The following is a 20,811-nucleotide window of genomic DNA, read 5'->3' as shown; positions in this document are numbered from 1 at the left end:
TTGATATTCTTTGGTTTTCGTAAACGGTGCATTGCCAGCCTCGTGTAACAATGTGGTAAGCTGGAGACTGCTCCGTCGCTTTGGTTTTTGCCGTGCACAAGATGGCTGCTAATTGAATTTTCCTTTCCCCTTGTTACCTATTCGCGACGGCGTGCTCTTGAAGCGCTTTGATTTACGGCTCGGTGAGATGCTTCCAGATCAGATGAAAGGTGATTAGAAAGCATTGCGTGCGGGAATGGGGTTGAGGGTGCGAGCAGCACGGTGCCGGTTTGTATTCATGAACAGTAATGTGCCAGGTAGCTTCTCGCATGTAAGGCAGAATCTGTTTCAAGCAAGCACTATAACTGTTGTTTGTATTTTGTTTTCTGAACATGTTCTACATTGCTTTTAAAAAATGGCATCTACATAGCTAGTTTTTCAGCAGTACAAAATAGAAGTGCATTCACACGTCAGCGGTGCCCAATCACCCGGGGAAATCTGCCTTGAAACTTCGCTCTCCGATGCAGTTGTAAGTGCCAGTAAATTTCAGAAGAGAAGATGTATACGAATGAATGAAAGAGAGGAGGGAACCGTGTACCTGTGATTGCTGGACCGTCGCAATCTAAAATGAGATGAATACGAGACACACGCAGGTGTACAAAAAATACCTCTATTATACACCCTATTCAAAATGACACAAGCAGTGACATCCAAAAACTACAAAAAACAAGTTCCGTGAAGCTAGCAACAGTAAGATGATTACCTCCGGTTTTCAAAACGGCTCAGCGCAGGAAAGGTATCAATATAAAAGTCCCGTATCTTAAAGTCCCGTATCCAGCACAAAAAATATAGTTTCTGTACACATAGAAAGTGGGGTGCAGTGTAATGTACACACACTGGGGGGTTACCAAAGCTACTTAAGATTTACTGTAATAGCAACACTACTTTTTATGTCAGGTGTCCAGTTAAAACAGCCACTTCCCCTTCATTTTGAGGTGCTGACAAAACTAAAGATTGTGCATCTATGAAAGTGGGGTGCAATGTAATGTAGACACACTGGGGGTACAGAAAATAAAGATGACGCCATACTTTGAAATTGAATTATAGTAACTTTATTTTCTGTACCCCCAGTGTGTCTACATTACACTGCACCCCACTTTCTATGTGTATAGAAACTATTTTTTGTGCTGGATATGAGACTTTTAGCTAATAAAGTACAGAAAAAGTTAGTTCTGTATTTGTAGCGTTAATTAAACAATGCAAAAATGGGTGGATAGAAAGAAAATAAATAATAAATGTGATGTACACAAAGTTTATTTAATGAAATTATATTTATTGTACTGCATTTTGTATTGCATAAACATATAATCACATACAATACAATTTAAAGTAGATATTTAATGAAGATTACAATATAACAATGAAAATAATATATATCATAAATATAAAATATAAAAGGTCGTTTTAAAATATACTTAGATTGGCAGGAGTTAGAGACAATCGTTATATGAGATTAACGAGAGACTTTTATTTGAGGGGGAAAAAAATGCCGCTTCTGGAGTGAGATGCTGAAGTAAGTTTTCCCGCGTTGCTGCTGTTGCTAGCTTCACATTGCTCAAAAAACAAATGAAGAAAGTTGTACGTGCTCTGCGCAATGCCCTTCAGAACCCAGGGAGGTACGCTGAGAGTAGGGGGCAGGGGGGTGGGGTTGCACACTGGGTCTGCATTGTGTTTACTGTCAGTTCGCACCAGGGGGTGCTGTTTTCTCACCCTGCGCCCCAGTCCATGGACAGACAGAGCTTCTTGAGAAGGGGTCTGTTCAAAGAAGACAAAATTGAAAATAAAGCGCTGAGCCTGATAGCAGCAGCAGGGGGAGACAGAGAGCTGGTACGAATTCCTCTCAAGAGCGTTCTAAACACACAAGGGGCCCAGTTCAGAAAGTTTTAACTCTGCAATTATTTAAACACATTTTACAAAGTCTGTTCTTATACATAAAATAGTGCGTGAAACTATTGTAGACTGCTGTTCAAGAAATTCAACAGCAGTCTCGAGCAGTTTTGTGAATGTAGAAATATTTTATTCTGAAAAATAAATAAGTTAAAGCTTTGTGAATCCCACCGGGCCTGATTTTCAAGGCTTTTTAGTGTATAAAGATGTGTCAAAGTAATCAAGCTACGCATCTAGACAGCAGATCTGTAAATAAGGCATGTTTAGTTATTTCAAGTTTTAACAGATTAAATACAAGTGCATTTCACTTTTCTAGATTGTTTCCTTAAATGTGTATCATTTCCCTGCCCGGTTGTATTGTCCCTTGATTACTATATATTCATACTCTATTATCCTCCTTCATTGTTGTAATTTTTTTTTGGTTATTGTTAACTAGTTAGAAAACATATTAAAATATACTTTTGAAAAACTAAGACCTTTCTAAATGATTGTAAAAAAAAAAAAAAAAAAAAAAAAATTTTAGAACAGTTTTCTGAATATTAAAATGATTTTGATAGATAAAAAGGGATACAAAAGAACACCCTATGTATGTTATGATGTGAAGATCAATGTAGCGTACCTAACTGAGTTTGAGTCTCTTGCTTGGGTTAAGCACAGTTCCACAGATGATCCCAATTGCAGTGTTCCCAAAGTGGATCAGCTCATTGGGGTCATCCGTTACACTAGAGCACGTTTACTGAACAAAGTGCCTGCTGTCACAAATAAAGGAGGTTTTGTTCAGATCTTTGGGGTTTTCTGATCTTCAGGTTAAACCACAAGTATGGTACAGATGACCCTGAGTGTCAATTGGACTTCTCACCATTGTTGTCCAGGATGTCTATGGTAGGTCCTTTGGCTTCCAGCAGGGGGCTCCACTCAGGGGCCTCGATAGCATCCAGAAGGATGGATGCCTCTGTCTCCAGCTGTCCCACCGACTCCTCCACACGCTGCCAGGGATAGGGGGACACGAGGGACAAGGTTACAAATACAGCAAGGGATGAACAGGACCTTCCACTGAACTGTGGCCTTCTGTGTTGTCCAAGTTCATGTAACAGGCAGTGCAGTTCACTGTGATGCAGTGTAGTGTGATTCAGTACCGTGTGATACATTGCAGTGTGATGTAGTGTAGTGTGATGCAGTGCAGTGTGCAGCACAGTATGATGCAGTGCAGTATGATGCAGTGCGGTGTGTAATGCAGTATGATGCAGTGTGGTGTGACGCAGTGTAGTGTGCAGTATGATGCGATGTAGTGTGATACAGTGTGTGCAGTATGATGCAGTGCATGCAGTGCGGTGTGTAGTGCAGTATGATGCAGTGTGGTGTGACGCAGTGCAGTGTAGTGTGATGCAGTGCAGTGTGCAGCACAGTATGATGCAGTGCAGTGTGATGCAGTGCGGTGTGTAATGCAGTATGATGCAGTGCGGTGTGTAATGCAGTATGATGCAGTGTGGTGTGACGCAGTGTAGTAGTGTGATAAGTGTCTGTATGTGATGCAGTGCAGTGTTAGATGATGCAGCACAGTTAGCAATAGTGATGCAGTGTGGTGTGACGCAGTGTAGTGTGCATATGATGCAATGTGTGTGATACAGTGTAGTGTGATGTAGTGTAGTGTGATGCAGTGCAGTATGCAGTGTGTGTAAGTGCAGTATGATGCAGTGTGGTGTGATGCAGTGCAGTGATGCAGTGCGGTGTAGTGTGATGTGGTGTGACAGTGTAGTGTGATGTGAGTGTAGTGTGATGCAGTGCAGTGTGCAGCACAGTATGATGCAGTGCAGTATGATGCAGTGCGGTGTGTAATGCAGTATGATGCAGTGTGGTGTGACGCAGTGTAGTGTGCAGTATGATGCAATGTAGTGTGATACAGTGTAGTGTGATACAGTGTAGTGTGATGCACAGTATGATGCAGTGCAGTGTGATGCAGTGCGGTGTGTAATGCAGTATGATGCAGTGTGGTGTGACGCAGTGTAGTGTGCAGTATGATGCAGTGTAGTGTGATACAGTGTAGTGTGATGTAGTGTAGTATGAGTGCAGTGTGCAGTATGATGCAGTGCGGTGTGTATATGATGCAGTGTGGTGTGACGCAGTGTAGTGTGCAGTAATGTAGTGTGATACAGTGTAGTGTGATGTAGTGTAGTGTGATGCAGTGTAGTGTGATGCAGTGTAGTGTGCAGCACAGTATGATGCAGTGCGGTGTGTAATGCAGTATGATGCAGTGTGGTGTGACGCAGTGTAGTGTGCAGTATGATGCAATGTAGTGTGATACAGTGTAGTGTGATGTAGTGTAGTGTGATGCAGTGCAGTGTGCAGCACAGTATGATGCAGTGCGTGTGCAGCACAGTGTGCAGTGCGGTGTGTAATGCAGTATGATGCAGTGTGGTGTGACGCAGTGTAGTGTGCAGTATGATGCAATGTAGTGTGATACAGTGTAGTGTGATGTAGTGTAGTGTGATGCAGTGCAGTGTGCAGCACAGTATGATGCAGTGCAGTATGATGCAGTGCGGTGTGTAATGCAGTATGATGCAGTGTGGTGTGACGCAGTGTAGTGTGCAGTATGATGCAATGTAGTGTGATACAGTGTAGTGTGATGTAGTGTAGTGTGATGCAGTGTGCAGCACAGTATGATGCAGTGCAGTATGATGCAGTGCGGTGTGTAATGCAGTATGATGCAGTGTGGTGTGACGCAGTGTAGTGTGCAGTATGATGCAATGTAGTGTGATACAGTGTAGTGTGATGTAGTGTAGTGTGATGCAGTGCAGTGTGCAGCACAGTATGATGCAGTGCAGTGTGATGCAGTGCGGTGTGTAATGCAGTATGATGCAGTGTGGTGTGACGCAGTGTAGTGTGCAGTATGATGCAATGTAGTGTGATACAGTGTAGTGTGATGTAGTGTAGTGTGATGCAGTGCAGTGTGCAGCACAGTATGATGCAGTGCAGTGTGATGCAGTGCGGTGTGTAAGTGCAGTATGATGCAGTGTGGTGTGACAGTGTAGTGTGCAGTATGATGCAATGTAGTGTGATACAGTGTAGTGTGATGCAGTGCAGTGTGCAGCACAGTATGATGCAGTGCAGTATGATGCAGTGCGGTGTGTAATGCAGTATGATGCAGTGTGGTGTGACGCAGTGTAGTGTGCAGTATGATGCAATGTAGTGTGGTGCAGTGTAGTGCAATGCAGTGCAATGTGCAGTGCAGTGTAGTGTAATTCAGTGCCTTTATAGATTCTTACCCCTTCACAGAGATGAGGTTAAAAAGTTCTATAAACTTTAGAACTCTTAGCATAGTGGTTAAAGGCTTGCACTTGCCCTGTTATATTCCTCCCTCACCCTTCTATCCCTCTCTCTTCCTCCCTACATCTGTCTCTCATACCAGGATACTATTCAAATCAGATGAACATGTTGTGTTATTATTATTATTATTATTATTATTATTATTTAGCATATTATTATTATTATTATTATATTATTATTATTCTCTCTTCCTCCCTACATCTGTCTTGGAGTAAAATTGAACCTGTGTGTTTTTATTATTATTATTTATATTATTATTATTATATATTATTATTATATTGCTTAATACTGCATGGACCTTTTCTTTCATCAGTTGTGGTGTAGTTGACTACAGGTTCCTAAGTCTACTGCCTCCTCCTTACCCCCTCACAGAGATGGGATACTATAAAATCAAAAGTGTTATTATAGTGCCATATTTTACCTCCCTCACCCTTCTATCACCTGTATATAGATATTTTATACCAGATAGATTAAACGTCTCCTTATTATTCTGAAAGCGCATGGCTGCTGTACACTACCTATAGACTGATGGGAGGTGGAGGAGGTCTTCTCCCAGTTACCTTCTCGACTGAGTCCAGTCTGTGGTGCAGGACGCTGTTTTCCTGATAGGCAGTGCTATGGACAGCTGTAGGCAGTGTGCCCACTCCAGGTCCTGCAGACAAGAACAGCACAGCCCTCAATACAATACGCCACAGTACTGTCTTAATTTTTTTATTGTCTGTATAGTATAACCAAAAGAAAAGCACAGTTAAAACTGCAAAATACCATGCAAACTATTAGAATACTATTACACAGCACTGGCAGATACGAACACACACACAAAGCATACACCATCACATTCATTGTGCATCACAGTGTTTCAATAAACATTGAAACATTTCTGAACTCCTAAATACATTTTTAAAACAGCTTAAAACAAAATTCACACGTAATCATAAGCAATGCTTGCCGGTCCTATTGACTGTGACTTCTCTGTGCTTTATTACATTCTATTTAGCTTCGTTTAGGAGGATGGACGCTGACAGTTTGACTGACCATTGCTCCGCTGCCTGGCAAGGTGACCTGGAGATGATCTCTGTGCCAGTGAGCCTCTCTGATACAATTGCAGGCAGTATCAGAACAGCCATCGCACATGTTTCCTATTCCAGGCTCTGAGCTGAGAGCTGGCAAACAAGCTGAACCCAGGCCAGGACAGCCTTTAGAGAATTAACTCCGTTATTCATTTACAAAACACAAAGCAGAGCTGCGAAAGGGCAGGGAAATAGTTGTGTTTTACCGTCGAAGGATCATTTTTCCCTTTTATAGTAGTAAGGAGGTGGGAAGGATTTTGTTTTTTTTGCATATGTGTTGCCTAGTACTGGTTCATGGTGAGGGGACTGGGAGGAAGGGAGGCAGTGTGGTCTGGTGGTTAGAGGTGAGGGACTGGGAGGAAGGGAGGCAGTGTGGAGTAGTGGTTAGAGCTGAGGGACTGGGAGGAAGGGAGGAAGTGTGGAGTAGTGGTTAGAGCTGAGGGACTGGGAGAGGGAGGGAGGCAGTGTGGCAGTGGTTAGAGCTGAGGGACTGGGAGTGAGGGAGGCAGTGTGGAGTAGTGGTTAGAGCTGAGGGACTGGGAGTGAAGGGAGGCAGTGGTCTGGTGGTTAGAGCTGAGGGACTGGGAGGAAGGGAGGCAGTGTGGTCTGGTGGTTAGAGCTGAGGGACTGGGAGGAAGGGAGGCAGTGTGGAGAGCTGAGGGACTGGGAGGAAGGGAGGCAGTGTGGTCTAGTGGTTAGAGCTGAGGGACTGGGAGGGAGGGAGGCAGTGTGGTCTGGTGGTTAGAGCTGAGGGACTGGGAGGAAGGGAGGCAGTGTGGTCTAGTGGTTAGAGTGGGGAGAGCTGAGGGACTGGGACTGGGAGGGAGGGAGGCAGTGTGGAGTAGTGGTTAGAGCTGAGGGACTGGGAGGAAGGGAGGCAGTGTGGTCTAGTGGTTAGAGCTGAGGGACTGGGAGGAAGGGAGGCAGTGTGGTCTAGTGGTTAGAGCTGAGGGACTGGGAGGAAGGGAGGCAGTGTGGTCTGGTGGTTAGAGCTGAGGGACTGGGAGGAGGGAGGCAGTGTGGAGTAGTGGTTAGAGCTGAGGGACTGGGAGGAAGGCAGGTGGTGTAGTGGTTAGAGCTGAGGGACTGGGAGGGAGGCAGTGTGGTCTAGTGGTTAGAGCTGAGGGACTGGGAGGAAGGGAGGCAGTGTGGAGTAGTGGTTAGAGCTGAGGGACTGGGAGGAAGGGAGGCAGTGTGGTGTAGTGGTTAGAGCTGAGGGACTGGGAGGAAGGGAGGCAGTGTGGAGTAGTGGTTAGAGCTGAGGGACTGGGAGGAAGGGAGGCAGTGTGGTCTGGTGGTTAGAGCTGAGGGACTGGGAGGAAGGGAGGCAGTGTGGTCTGGTGGTTAGAGCTGAGGGACTGGGAGGGAGGCAGTGTGTGTGAGTAGTGGTTAGAGCTGAGGGACTGGGAATGAGGGAGGCAGTGTGGTCTGGTGGAGCCAGATTGAAGAAGCTGGAAAGAGTTTGTATTTGCTCAGCACACAATCCACATCTTGATGAATATCTCCTATTGCTTGAGCCCTGTCTGGCAGAGCAGCTTTCATCCCCGTTACATACAGCTCCCGGTTCACAGGACGGTTTGAGACCGCTCAGCACTTTTTACCGGCGCTTTTTCTATAAGATGCAGGACTACAATTACCAGAATGCACTGCAGTGTGAGGTGTGAAGCCTGTATAAGTGGGTAGCTAGCAAAGAGGCATTCAGGGAGCAGGGACTTGTCACTGTATAAAACATGCTGTAGCACCTGTAGCATGTGGATTGTTTAGTACCTGTTTTTTACATTATGTATTCCATAGTAGCTCCGTGCACTCTGCTATAGCAGATTGGAAGCTGGCTGGTCCCTGTGACAACCCAAACAGTAAGATAAACTGCTAAACTTGATCTCTTCCCATTTTCAAAATCTACATTTAATAGATTCAATATTTAGTACACCTTTTAGAACATAAGAACATAAGAACATAAGAAAGTTTACAAACGAGAGGAGGCCATTCGGCCCATCTTGCTCGTTTGGTTGTTAGTAGCTTATTGATCCCAAAATCTCATCAAGCAGCTTCTTGAAGGATCCCAGGGTGTCAGCTTCAACAACATTGTCATTGTCATACATTGTCATACACATGTTCAATAGAAAAGAAAGCATTTCTGCTCTACTTTTGTGTATTAAGCAGTATTTCAAACTTTCACATACGGTATTAAAGTGTACTGCTGTGTATCAAAATGTTAAACAGTGGCTTGCTATATTGTTTCAGACTTGTTATCCTGTTAGTAAGACACAAGCGAAACAATACATTCAAAGACCATCCTTTTCTCAGTGTCTTCAATTAATGCATTTGAAATAGACTTCTAGTTGGAACATTTGTCAATGCATGTGTTAAGTTTATTTTAGTATTTTGAAGACACAGGCACAGGAGACCTGTGTGGGCATCTTTGTGAGTGGGTGTGGGTGTGGAGTCACCTACCTGCGGCAGCCTGGTCCCTGAGAAGCAGCAGCAGGAGGCCCAGTATTGAGGTGCGTTTCATGGCCCGGCTTGGGTGTCTGGGTCCAGATATCCTGGTTCTGAATCTCTACAGGTCCAAGTGTGTGAGGGAGAGGGAGTGAGTGCAACCCTGTTGCTCAGAGAGACTGAGAGAGAAAGAGTAGGGGGGGGGGGGGGGGGGGGGGGGGGGGGGCTACAATGAGTCTCAGAGCCAGAGATGAAATTCTTAAGAGCTGAGCCAAGTCTGTAAGCCTCTCCCTCTCCCTCTCCCTCTCTCATTCACTTAATTTCCTATGAAAACAAAGAATTCCTATTATACTGAAAGAGGGGGGAAGCGATTCAAACACAGACATTACTACATTCAAAAGATAAGGATATGATACAGTTGTGACAGTCCGGAATGACGGCGATACTACAAACATACACACACACAGTGTAATTAACACAGATGTACAGGGGCTCACTCACACACACACAGTATAATTAGCAGATGTGCAGGGGCTCTCTCACACACAAACGCACACACAGTGTAATTAGCACAGACATGTAAAGGGGCTCTCACACACACAGCAAGAAGGGGATTGGCCCTGTGGAAACACTCTTACTGTTAATGAATATTTTTGGAGTGGTTTGAGGTGCGCTGCCAGCCTGGCTGCCTGCCTCAGCCTCTTGAGACAGGACTGCAGCCGTAGTGCTCCTGAGACCTGGGTTTGAGTGAGGGTGCGTGTGTGTGTGTGTGTCTGTCAGAATGTGAATGCGTATCTCTGAAATCGCTGTGGGATGGAGATCAGACGTGCCAAAGAAGTGCTGGCCAGTGGACAGACAGGAAGGCGGCTCCCACATGCTGATATATTACCTTCATTTAACCAGATGAGTCAATTGAGAACAGATTCTCATTTTCAATAACAACCTGGCCCAGAGGCTTACACCATAGCAGCAAAATTACACAACACAACACAATTCATACAAACAAACAAACATGAAAAATAAAAACATTTAAGACAATAAAAATCAGCATTAGCAGGGATTTAGGCATCCACAGCAAGAAAACTGTTTAACTTTAGTCTAAGTTATATCATGTTCCAATCATTGAAATGAGCTGCAACTGAAGACGAGAAACCTGAGGTATGACTAGTTTAATAAATTCATCTGATCTTAAATTATGATGATGAAAATTGTTACAAATGATGCAGATAAAAAGGGGTTATACCAAGCAGCGATGTGTAAATGATTAAATACCAGTGGGTCTGATGTCTCGTATGTAAATAGGGCCATTTAATTAAAGAATGAAGATCGCAGTGGTGAGTGTGATAAGGAGCTCCCGTCACAAATCTTACTGCTGAATGGTATAAAACAGCAAGCCTCCTAAGAGCGATTCTGGAGGTCATTTTATAAATGACATCACCGTAATCAAGAACCGACCGAGGAGAACCGACGTCTGAACTGCTTCAGAGAATGAGTAAAACAAGATTTGCTGCAATATAAAAAAATCAAGTCTAGACTTAACTTTAGCTTGTAGACATTCTCTCTCAGTAGACGCTCACTCTCAGTAGATGCTCACTCTCAGTAGATGCTCTCTCTCAGTAGATGCTCTCTCTCAGTAGATGTTCACTCTCAGTAGATGCTCTCTCTCAGTAGATGCTCTCTCTCAGTAGATGCTCTCTCTCAGTAGATGTTCACTCTCAGTAGATGCTCTCTCTCAGTAGATGCTCTCTCTCAGTAGATGCTCACTCTCAGTAGACGCTCTCAGTAGATGCTCTCTCTCAGTAGATGCTCACTCTCAGTAGATGCTCTCTCTCAGTAGATGCTCTCTCTCAGTAGATGTTCACTCTCAGTAGATGCTCTCTCTCAGTAGATGCTCTCTCTCAGTAGATGCTCTCTCTCAGTAGATGCTCACTCTCAGTAGATGCTCTCTCTCAGTAGATGCTCTCTCTCAGTAGATGCTCTCTCTCAGTAGATGCTCACTCTCAGTAGATGCTCTCTCTCAGTAGATGCTCACTCTCAGTAGATGCTCTCTCTCAGTAGATGTTCACTCTCAGTAGATGCTCTCTCTCAGTAGATGCTCTCTCTCAGTAGATGCTCTCTCTCAGTAGATAGATGCTCTCTCTCAGTAGATGCTCACTCTCAGTAGATGCTCTCTCTCAGTAGATGTTCACTCTCAGTAGATAGAGACGCTCTCTCTCAGTAGATGCTCACTCTCAGTAGATGCTCTCTCTCAGTAGATGCTCTCTCTCAGTAGATGCTCTCTCTCAGTAGATGCTCTCTCTCAGTAGATGCTCTCTCTCAGTAGATGCTCTCTCTCAGTAGATGCTCACTCTCAGTAGATGCTCTCTCTCAGTAGATGCTCTCTCTCAGTAGACGCTCACTCTCAGTAGATGCTCTCTCTCAGTAGATGTTCACTCTCAGTAGATGCTCTCTCTCAGTAGATGCTCTCTCTCAGTAGATGCTCACTCTCAGTAGATGCTCTCTCTCAGTAGATGTTCACTCTCAGTAGATGCTCACTCTGCGTAGACGCTCTCTCTCAGTAGATGCTCTCTCTCAGTAGATGCTCTCTCTCAGTAGATGCTCACTCTCAGTAGATGCTCTCTCTCAGTAGATGCTCTCTCTCAGTAGATGCTCACTCTCAGTAGATGCTCTCTCTCAGTAGATGCTCTCTCTCAGTAGATGCTCACTCTCAGTAGATGCTCTCTCTCAGTAGATGCTCACTCTCAGTAGATGCTCTCTCTCAGTAGATGCTCACTCTCAGTAGATGCTCACTCTCAGTAGATGCTCTCTCTCAGTAGATGCTCACTCTCAGTAGATGCTCTCTCTCAGTAGATGCTCTCTCTCAGTAGATGCTCACTCTCAGTAGATGCTCTCTCTCAGTAGATGCTCACTCTCAGTAGATGCTCTCTCTCAGTAGATGCTCTCTCTCAGTAGATGCTCTCTCTCAGTAGACGCTCACTCTCAGTAGATGCTCTCTCTCAGTAGACGCTCACTCTCAGTAGATGCTCTCTCTCAGTAGATGTTCACTCTCAGTAGATGCTCACTCTCAGTAGATGCTCTCTCTCAGTAGATGCTCACTCTCAGTAGATGCTCTCTCTCAGTAGATGCTCACTCTCAGTAGATGCTCACTCTCAGTAGAGATGCTCTCTCTCAGTAGATGCTCTCTCTCAGTAGATGCTCTCTCTCAGTAGATGCTCTCTCTCAGTAGATGCTCTCTCTCAGTAGATGCTCACTCTCAGTAGATGCTCTCTCTCAGTAGATGTTCACTCTCAGTAGATGCTCTCTCTCAGTAGATGCTCTCTCTCAGTAGATGCTCTCTCTCAGTAGATGCTCACTCTCAGTAGATGCTCTCTCTCAGTAGATGCTCTCTCTCAGTAGATGTTCACTCTCAGTAGATGCTCTCTCTCAGTAGATGCTCTCTCTCAGTAGATGCTCTCTCTCAGTAGATGCTCTCTCTCAGTAGATGCTCACTCTCAGTAGATGCTCACTCTCAGTAGACGCTCTCAGTAGATGCTCTCTCTCAGTAGATGTTCACTCTCAGTAGATGCTCTCTCTCAGTAGATGCTCTCTCTCAGTAGATGCTCTCTCTCAGTAGATGCTCTCTCTCAGTAGATGCTCACTCTCAGTAGATGCTCTCTCTAGAGCTCTCTCTCAGTAGATGTTCACTCTCAGTAGATGCTCTCTCTCAGTAGATGTTCACTCTCAGTAGATGCTCACTCTGCGTAGACTCTCTCTCAGTAGATGCTCTCTCTCAGTAGATGCTCTCTCTCAGTAGATGCTCACTCTCAGTAGATGCTCTCTCTCAGTAGATGTTCACTCTCAGTAGATGCTCTCTCTCAGTAGACGCTCTCTCTCAGTAGATGCTCACTCTCAGTAGATGCTCTCTCTCAGTAGATGCTCACTCTCAGTAGATGCTCTCTCTCAGTAGATGTTCACTCTCAGTAGATGCTCTCTCTCAGTAGATGCTCACTCTCAGTAGATGCTCTCTCTCAGTAGATGCTCTCTCTCAGTAGATGCTCACTCTCAGTAGATGCGCTCTCTCTCAGTAGATGCTCACTCTCAGTAGATGCTCACTCTCAGTAGACGCTCTCTCTCAGTAGATGCTCACTCTCAGTAGATGCTCTCTCTCAGTAGACGCTCTCTCTCAGTAGATGCTCTCTCTCAGTAGATGCTCTCTCTCAGTAGATGCTCACTCTCAGTAGATGCTCTCTCTCAGTAGATGTTCACTCTGAGTAGATGCTCACTCTCAGTAGACGCTCTCTCTGAGTAGACGCTCTCTCTCAGTAGACGCTCTCTCTCAGTAGATGCTCTCTCTCAGTAGATGCTCTCTCTCAGTAGATGCTCTCTCTCAGTAGATGTTCACTCTGAGTAGATGCTCTCTCTCAGTAGATGCTCACTCTCAGTAGATGCTCTCTCTCAGTAGACGCTCTCTCTCAGTAGATGCTCTCTCTCAGTAGATGTTCACTCTCGGTAGACGCTCTCTCTGAGTAGATGCTCTCTCTCAGTAGACGCTCTCTCTCAGTAGATGCTCTCTCTCAGTAGATGCTCACTCTCAGTAGATGTTCACTCTCAGTAGATGCTCTCTCTGAGTAAATGCTCTCTCTCACTCACTTAGTGGAGACCACCCATGGCTTGGCTCTCCAATCTTACAATTAAGCAACTTTGACTCTTTGTACAGGATCACTTTTTTTTGACAAATTTGATCGCAAAGTAAGTTTCAAAAGGCACAGGCCACATAAACCCCAATGTCCATTAATATGTTTGTTTATACTAGTTTATATCTAACATTATGGCATGAGAATAACATAACAGGACTGATTCAGAGAGTTGTTTTCTCTGTCATCCTCATTCCATCTAATATAATAATAGCTACTGCAGCGTTTGAACATGTCATTTGTAACCTACACAACTGCAGGCTGTAGCAGGATCATACCTATGGTGTTGGGTGACAAACTGTATTGCAAATATAGCAGGTTTCCAGGGAAGGGGGTGTGATCCAACAGCTGGAACTAGCTTTGGGGACTGTAAACAAACTAGAATGCCTTCGTCATTTCTGATTAAGCAGAGTTCACAGGAGTCAGACACGGAATTCAAGGAATGCTATTTCAGCGTAGAACTGAGCAGTCCAGTGGAGCTCTCTCAAACAGTCTATAGTTTTAAACAGAGTTGGCGTCTTTCCTGAAACTGCGCTCGCCCTGCACTAATCGCAGGCTCCTGCTCTACATCGATAGGTGCCGAGGTGCACAGGTATAGTCAAGCTACTACCTCTCAGCCCCACACCCTCTGTGATCTGCTGCACTCCCTCTGCCCTGCCAAGCTCCAAGAGCAGGGTCCTTAGAGAAACATTAATTCTCTAACCCTGTAATGCCCGCTTTGCTCACGTCAGAGAAGTTTAATCCAGGTCCTAAATAGCCAGGGGGCTGGCATGTGCACGAGGTAATCCACCTTTAAATAGATCCTGTGTGAAAGAGAGGGTGCAGTAAACACGCAGTGCACAGACAGAGAGAGAGAGAGAAGGGAGAGACTGCTGAGAGAAGGGAGAAGGCTCAACACCAGGGAACACCTCACCTCCACACAGAGGGAATCCTGCTTGCACACCTCCAGACAGACTGCCCTCCTGTAGGATGAACTTTGCTGCCCAGTTCCTCTACTCTCGCGCTAAGAAGAACGACGACCCCAGAGAAACTTCAGTGGATGAGTACGACCCCTTCTGGCAAAGGTCTGCAATTACACCTTGTCTCCGCTTCTGAGCGCTCCTTGAGACTCCCAGAGGGTTTAGGGGGTCTCTATGATCCAGGAACCTCCCCCTCCTCCTCCTCCTCTCCGCGGGCCTCCCTCTCCCTTAGCCTCGGACTCCAGCCTCCCCCCTGGCCCTTCTCTGCTGCCTCCCTTCCAGATCGTAGTGGCACTCCTCCTTCGCCTCGCTCTCTCACTTGTCCTGCTCCTCTTCTTTAGGTAAATAAAGGCCCCTCTCTATTCCCCTTTCCCTCAGCTCGAGAGCGGGGTTGCTTCATTAGCAGTGTGTGGTGTAAAGGGAGGGAGAGGGGGCTGTGGGAAAATGAGAGCTGGAACGCTTTGTGAAAGTGGGAGAGAAACATTCAAGTTGGACAGAGCAAGAAGGGGGGAAGGGGAGAGAGATAGGTGGAGGAGAAGACAGAGGTGTATAAAGAATAAGGGAGGAGGGGCTGAGCCGAGCTGGAGTCAGGGTGTGCAGTTCTAATGAGGTTTACACACTTTGTGTGGCACCACCTGCTGGGTAGATAGTGTAATACTGGGCTGCTGTATTTAAAGACGGTGTCAATGTCAAAGCTTAGTCAAGAGAATAAGCCTGCCGGAAAATTGCAGGCATTGATTTCCACACAGTTGTGGAATTCACTGTGGAAGAATCCACTCCCTCAGAATGAGTCAGTTTTTAAGTCAGATGTCGATTTTAATATCTCGGGCCCCCACCACAGAGGGAGCAGTTCTGAAGCTGAAGAATCCTAGTAAGTCAAGCTGAGCAGGGAGTGTCGTATTGAGATCACTGAAGACCAGAGGGATTGCAGACCTGCGTCGCCGAGGCAACACAGCAGGCTGCTGTATGAAAGCTTTAGCTTTGTCTGGTTTGCTCTCCCAGTCTATCTGGCTAAGGACTATTTCTGTAAAGTGTTTACTCCAGTCTTTAACTCCTTTTTAAATAAACCTTTTATTATAATATTTTGGTTTATTTTGTAAAAGGAACGAGTGTTGTGTTAATGAGATCACTGAGTCTTCTGGTTTGCCTGGGTAGTGATTTCTACCTCACTGTGGCTGGTGTTCGGTGTTATCAACAGTTGTACTAGTCAGTCTTTTTTCATGTTTTTTTCTTCACTGCAATGAAGAAGGCACAACCCAAAATGTTTTTCTACTTACAGAAAAAATGGGCAAACTGTACTGTTTTTCCTAACCACCCCATCTCCCTGTCACCCCCCTCTGTCTCTCCCCCTCCTCCCCCTCTCTCTAAGTGATGAGGAGCGCAGTGCAGACAGTAAGCAGGGCTCCCTGTGCTGTGAGGGGCAGCGCCAGAAGGATTGTCCAATCAGGAATGGCCCAACACCCCATCGCTCCTCATCCATTGCCCCTGAGAGGCTGAAGGATTTCGGGGAGGAGGAGTACCTGAACGAGGACGTGAAGACCTGGGAGATGAAGATCTTGGGGCGCCCTAAGCGCCTTCTGGGGGATGCTGCAGAACCCCAGAAACCAGCTAAGCCCTGTTCCACCAGTGTACAGAACCCTCCTGCCTTCATCTGCTTCGAGGACATCAGCGCAGCAGCCTTCAAAATCCAGTGTGGGGTTCAGAAATCACCCTGCACGGTAACACAGCTCCCACACCTCTCCCTCCTCACAGCCACTCCCTGCCTCCCTTTATACAGCACTACAAGATCCAGTGTGGGGTTCAGAAAACACTTTAATACAACTACATCCCATCCTCCCTGACACAGCCTCTCCCTCCTTCACCCCCTCTCCCTCCCCTATACATCTGTTGTAACCCTGTCTTCCCCCTCTCTCGTAGCAGTACAGATTTCAGATCTCTGGTTATACAGTGTGTGTGTGTTCCTCTCTCCCTCAGTACTCAGCTCTCGTAGCAGTACAGTTTTCAGATCTCTGGTTATAGTGTGTGTGTGTGTCCCTCTCTCCACCCTAAGTACTCACGGCTCTCAAAGCAGTACAGATTTCAGATCTCTGGTTATACAGTGTGTGTGTCCCTCTCTCTCCCTCAGTACTCACGGCTCTCAAAGCAGTATGGTGTTGAGATCTTCCTGAAGAAGGAACACCTGCACTACACATGCTCAGTGAAGGAACGAGGCGTGCTCTACCTGCTGACATCACTGCGCCAGGTAAGGAGCACACAGACCAGCATCACGGGTACCAACCTGCCACAATCTCACCAGACAACACTGCAGTTTCTCATCACAGTTCTGTCGTCCGAAATAGCATCCCTTATGCAGGAGGCACCTTACAGACAACTAACTTAAAAATGATTTTAAAGGAATAGATACTTAGAGCAATAAGCAGCATACGCGTGCATCTGTTCTAAACTCTACAAGGTGATCAGTATAGCTTTACCTAACCACGTAGGATTCACACCGGTTTCTCATCAGTGGCAATTCTGAAAACAGCTTTTTACTGGAAAATGTCATGATTTAAGAGCTGGCCAGTGAGGCTTTTCTGAAACAGTTTGTCTGAAGACATCCACCAGGGACCTATAGAGATTAGCCAGGGGCTATGATGGGTAACATCATGTCGCAATTATTTTTAAGCCTTAAGATGACATGTAGAAATAAATAACAAAAATAAGCCATCTTTTCTTGCACTGCTGCTGTGTTTCAGTTGCAAGGTATTCTGCCAGGAAATACAGCCAGTAATGTTGATGTCTGTTCTCCAGCGGACAGCATTTTGAAACCATGAACAGAGCTGTTCAAAAGTCTAAATGTGACTCAGTCTTACGCAGTGGAAGTGCAGTTTGAACCATTTTCTTGTGAAAGGAAAAAAATGTTTGTGTTACAAAACTAGCGAAAAATACAACTCGAGTCATCATAGTAACCCTACGGGAGATCCCTGTAACATTGACAGCTGGATTCTCCTTTCTCAAAAAAAAAAAGGAAGCAAATTGCAAATTTCACAAAGCGTCCTTGATAAGCCTGGCCCACAATCCACATGGCCTTAATCAAGTCTGTATGAACTTCCAAGGAGGTTTGGAGTTGGTTAACCTTCCTTCTTTTCTTCCACCTCCTTCTCCCTCTCTCCCTGTCCCCTCTTCCTGCTTTCTTGCTCCTCCCTCATTCCTTCTCCCCCATTTTCCCTCTCTTGCCCCCCTGCCCCTCTCAGGACCAGCAGAAGAAGGGTGTGATCGTGGCCTCAGACAGTAACTTCTCCATGGCGGTGGCGCACCACGCCTCAGAGCTGCGCATCCCCGTCTTCGTCATCATGGCAGCCAACACTCCCCCCTCGCGCCCCAAGACCTGCCGTGAGTACGGAGCCATGGTGATCTCGTACGGGGGCACCCTGCGAGACTCACAGAGCCACGCACAGTGCCTCGCTCGGGAGAACGGCTACCTGTACCTGGAAGAGTGAGTACAACGTCCATTTCACTAACACTGTCATAGTTAACTTACACTGCACACCATATGCTGCACTAACACTGTCAAAGTTAGCTGTATTTACATTGTACACTGCTCTAACACTGTCACACTGCACACTATATTAACACAGTCACACTCCACTGTACAGTAAGTGTGCACTGCCACTGGTCTCTACCCCTCTCCCTCAGGGAGGACAGTGCTGTGTACCTGGCAGGCCTGGGCACTATGGGGCTGGAGATCTATGAGCAGGTGCCCAAGTTGGATGCAGTGATCCTGCCAGCAGGGGGGCACTGCGGGCTCCTGGCTGGGACGGCAGCCGCGCTCAAACACCTGAACCCCCGAATCACTGTCATTGTGAGTAACACGCACACACTCTCACACATTCTCACACTTCAGGGGGTGAACTGAGTGTGCTGGGGAGTGTAGTTTGTATGGGGAGTTAGTGTGTGTATATTAGGGGGGTTATAATAAGTGGGGGTGAGTGTGAGGATGTGTAGGAGTGCAGTGAGAGTGTGTGGGGGAGTGGGGAATGTTTTGTGACGGGTGGCCTCACTCTCTTGTGAGACTCTTATTTGCTCTCAGGGGGTGGAGCCAGAGGATTGCCCTCTCCTGCAGCAGTCTCTGAAGCTCGGCTACCCCGTCAAGGAGCTCCACAGCACCGCCAACAGGAAGCTCTATGGAGGTAACTCCCTCTGCCTGTCTCCTGCATTCTGCTGTGCTTTTACAACTGTTTACCACAGTAAACGTTTGACACTGGGTGGCACTAACATTACTTTTAACCCCCCCCCCCTAGATCTGGTGGGCCCCCCCTTTGGCAACAGTGCGTTCCTGCTGGCCAAGAAGCTGGTGGACAAAGTCATCACAGTCAGGTAGGGAGAGCCGCCACAGAGCAGGGGAGTAACGCAGGACTGTTTCTATTCTACTCTCTTCTCTCCCTCTCTCTCATCCCCACATGAGAGACAGAATAGTACTGGTAACACGGACTATATTAGATTTGCATTTTCTTCAATATACACGATCTCTTATATTTATAGCCCCTCTCTCACCCAGGGAGGAGGATGTGCTGGTCTCAATGCTGCGGTTCCAGGAGTACGAGAGAGCCACCATCGACGCCGAGGGAGCCATCGGGCTAGCAGCCATCCTCGCAGGGAAACTGCCAGAGCTGCAGGGCAAAAGGTGAGAGAGAGAGGGGGGAAGAGAAGGGAGTGTGGTGTGTCATTGACTCTATTGCAGTGTGGAGCTCAGACAGTTTGTGTGTGTATTGCTGTGTAACGCAGTGTCTCTTCTCTGCAGGGTTGCTATCGCAGTGTGCAGTGCCAGTATGGAGCTGCCCCTGCTCAGACAGTGTGTGGACCGAGCTCTGGCTCTGGATGGCCGGGTCAGTAAGTTCTCTGTCCAGCTGGGGGAGTGGCCTGGAGACACAGCCAAGCTACTGGACTTACTGGCCAGAGAGGGCGTGAGGTAGGCGTGACTGGGGAGATGGTGAATCAGTAGAAGAAACAAATCAAAGTAATTCAAATGAAGCTAAAAGGAATAACTCAGAGCCAGAGGAAATAAAGCAGGCAGGGCACTGAAACACATCTGGGTGCAGCTGGGGGCCAGCCCTGGAAATCTGCTCTTGGAAAACTGGTCATGGAAAAGTCTAATAGTTTTTGTTCTTCTCTTTAAGTTCAAGTTTTTTGGCAAGTACTGAAGCGTTCGACAAATAATATGTTCTTGTATTTCTGACAAGGAGACATCGTCCCCTTTTCTCTCTAACCTCTCTCTCACAAGCTCTCTCTCCTTTTCTCTCTCACCCTCCTGTCCCTATCTGTTTAATCCCCTCCCTCCTTCTCTCCCCCCACGCTCTCTCTCGCACCCCCTCTCATTCCCTCTCTGGCTCCCCCTGCAGGCTGCTGGATATCAGTCACGAGAAGCAGTTCACCTCCTCCAGCGTGTTCAATGTGCAGGTGAGGAGCCTTCTTCAGATCAGAGCCCCCTTCCCACAGTGCTGCCTGGGCGCCCCCTCATGACTATACAGCCCTCTGTGCCCAGACTGAAGAAACATTTCAAAGTAATGATCAATGCATTAAATTTCTCTATCTTAAACTCTTTCTCTACTATCACTCCACTCCCCAGGTCTCATGTGTGGTGGAGGCGAGGGACAGGCAGCAGACAATTCAACTGCGCAACATGCTGACAGAGCGATACACCATGCTGTGCTGGCATGAGCGGTGACCACCAGGGGAGCCAGAGAGACACACAGCAACACTGCACACACACACAGAGTAACACTGCAAACATGCACGCACACAGTGACACCGCACACACACAGCAACTGCAATCTCACTCTGAAAAGAAATACTTTCGAACGCACACACACTCATCCCTGCTGTGAATACCAGAGCTGCTGTAGCACTTAGACACACTAGCACTTCACTTGATGATATGATCCAGTTATACATAAAAAAAAGCAAGCATGCTTGTCACAGGTACGTCCTTAGGCTGACAGGGACACATATTTCAATATATTTGCATATATCTGCATATGTTTGCATTTATTTCACCTGAACACGTGGAGAGTAAACTGCAAGTGAAGCACACAAACACTTCATCTGATGTCTTTGGTCAGTTTCTTATGGTTTTACCTGCATAGTTTATGAGTTTTTGAACTTATGGGTTATGTATTTATTATTTATAATCCAATGTCTGAATGTGGTTGAAAATAAACAAAAACTTGAAAACCTTTTTCTTTTTTAATATTAAGCTGTTCAATGAGAGGGAGACTGTGAATCTGGAAGGTCTATTTTATTGATCTAAAAAGAGGCAAAACTCAACACTTTCTTTCTCCTCAGTGTGTTTATCAGGTGCATTGAGGCTGCAAGATTAATACGAATTATACAAAGGATTCCAATACAACGCTGGTTACATCTCTAAAATGTTACCTCTCCATG

At 46.2% G+C, this 20,811-nt stretch overlaps 1 protein-coding gene across 2 annotated transcripts; it reads left to right on the top strand.

The window, feature by feature from the left end:
* Positions 1-14,137: 14,137 nt before the first annotated feature.
* Positions 14,138-20,598, top strand: LOC121321497 (L-threonine ammonia-lyase-like). Of its 2 annotated transcripts, none has more exons than XM_041260476.1 (11): positions 14,138-14,496; positions 15,761-16,109; positions 16,517-16,633; positions 17,625-17,866; positions 18,067-18,232; positions 18,461-18,560; positions 18,672-18,747; positions 18,929-19,054; positions 19,172-19,339; positions 19,770-19,827; positions 19,997-20,597. In XM_041260476.1, exons 1-11 carry the CDS (start codon positions 14,402-14,404, stop codon positions 20,093-20,095), a joined length of 1,596 nt encoding a protein of 531 aa, XP_041116410.1. In that variant the 5' UTR covers positions 14,138-14,401; the 3' UTR covers positions 20,096-20,597. The 2 variants fall into 2 exon arrangements, with proteins under 2 accessions (XP_041116410.1, XP_041116408.1); XM_041260474.1 differs by having other exon boundaries at positions 14,406-14,732; positions 19,997-20,598.
* The last annotated feature ends 213 nt before the right edge of the window (positions 20,599-20,811 follow it).

The sequence above is a fragment of the Polyodon spathula genome, chromosome 10 (genome assembly GCF_017654505.1).
Source record: "Polyodon spathula isolate WHYD16114869_AA chromosome 10, ASM1765450v1, whole genome shotgun sequence".
NCBI lineage: Eukaryota > Metazoa > Chordata > Actinopteri > Acipenseriformes > Polyodontidae > Polyodon > Polyodon spathula.
This window is presented reverse-complemented; position numbering and strand designations above follow the sequence as displayed.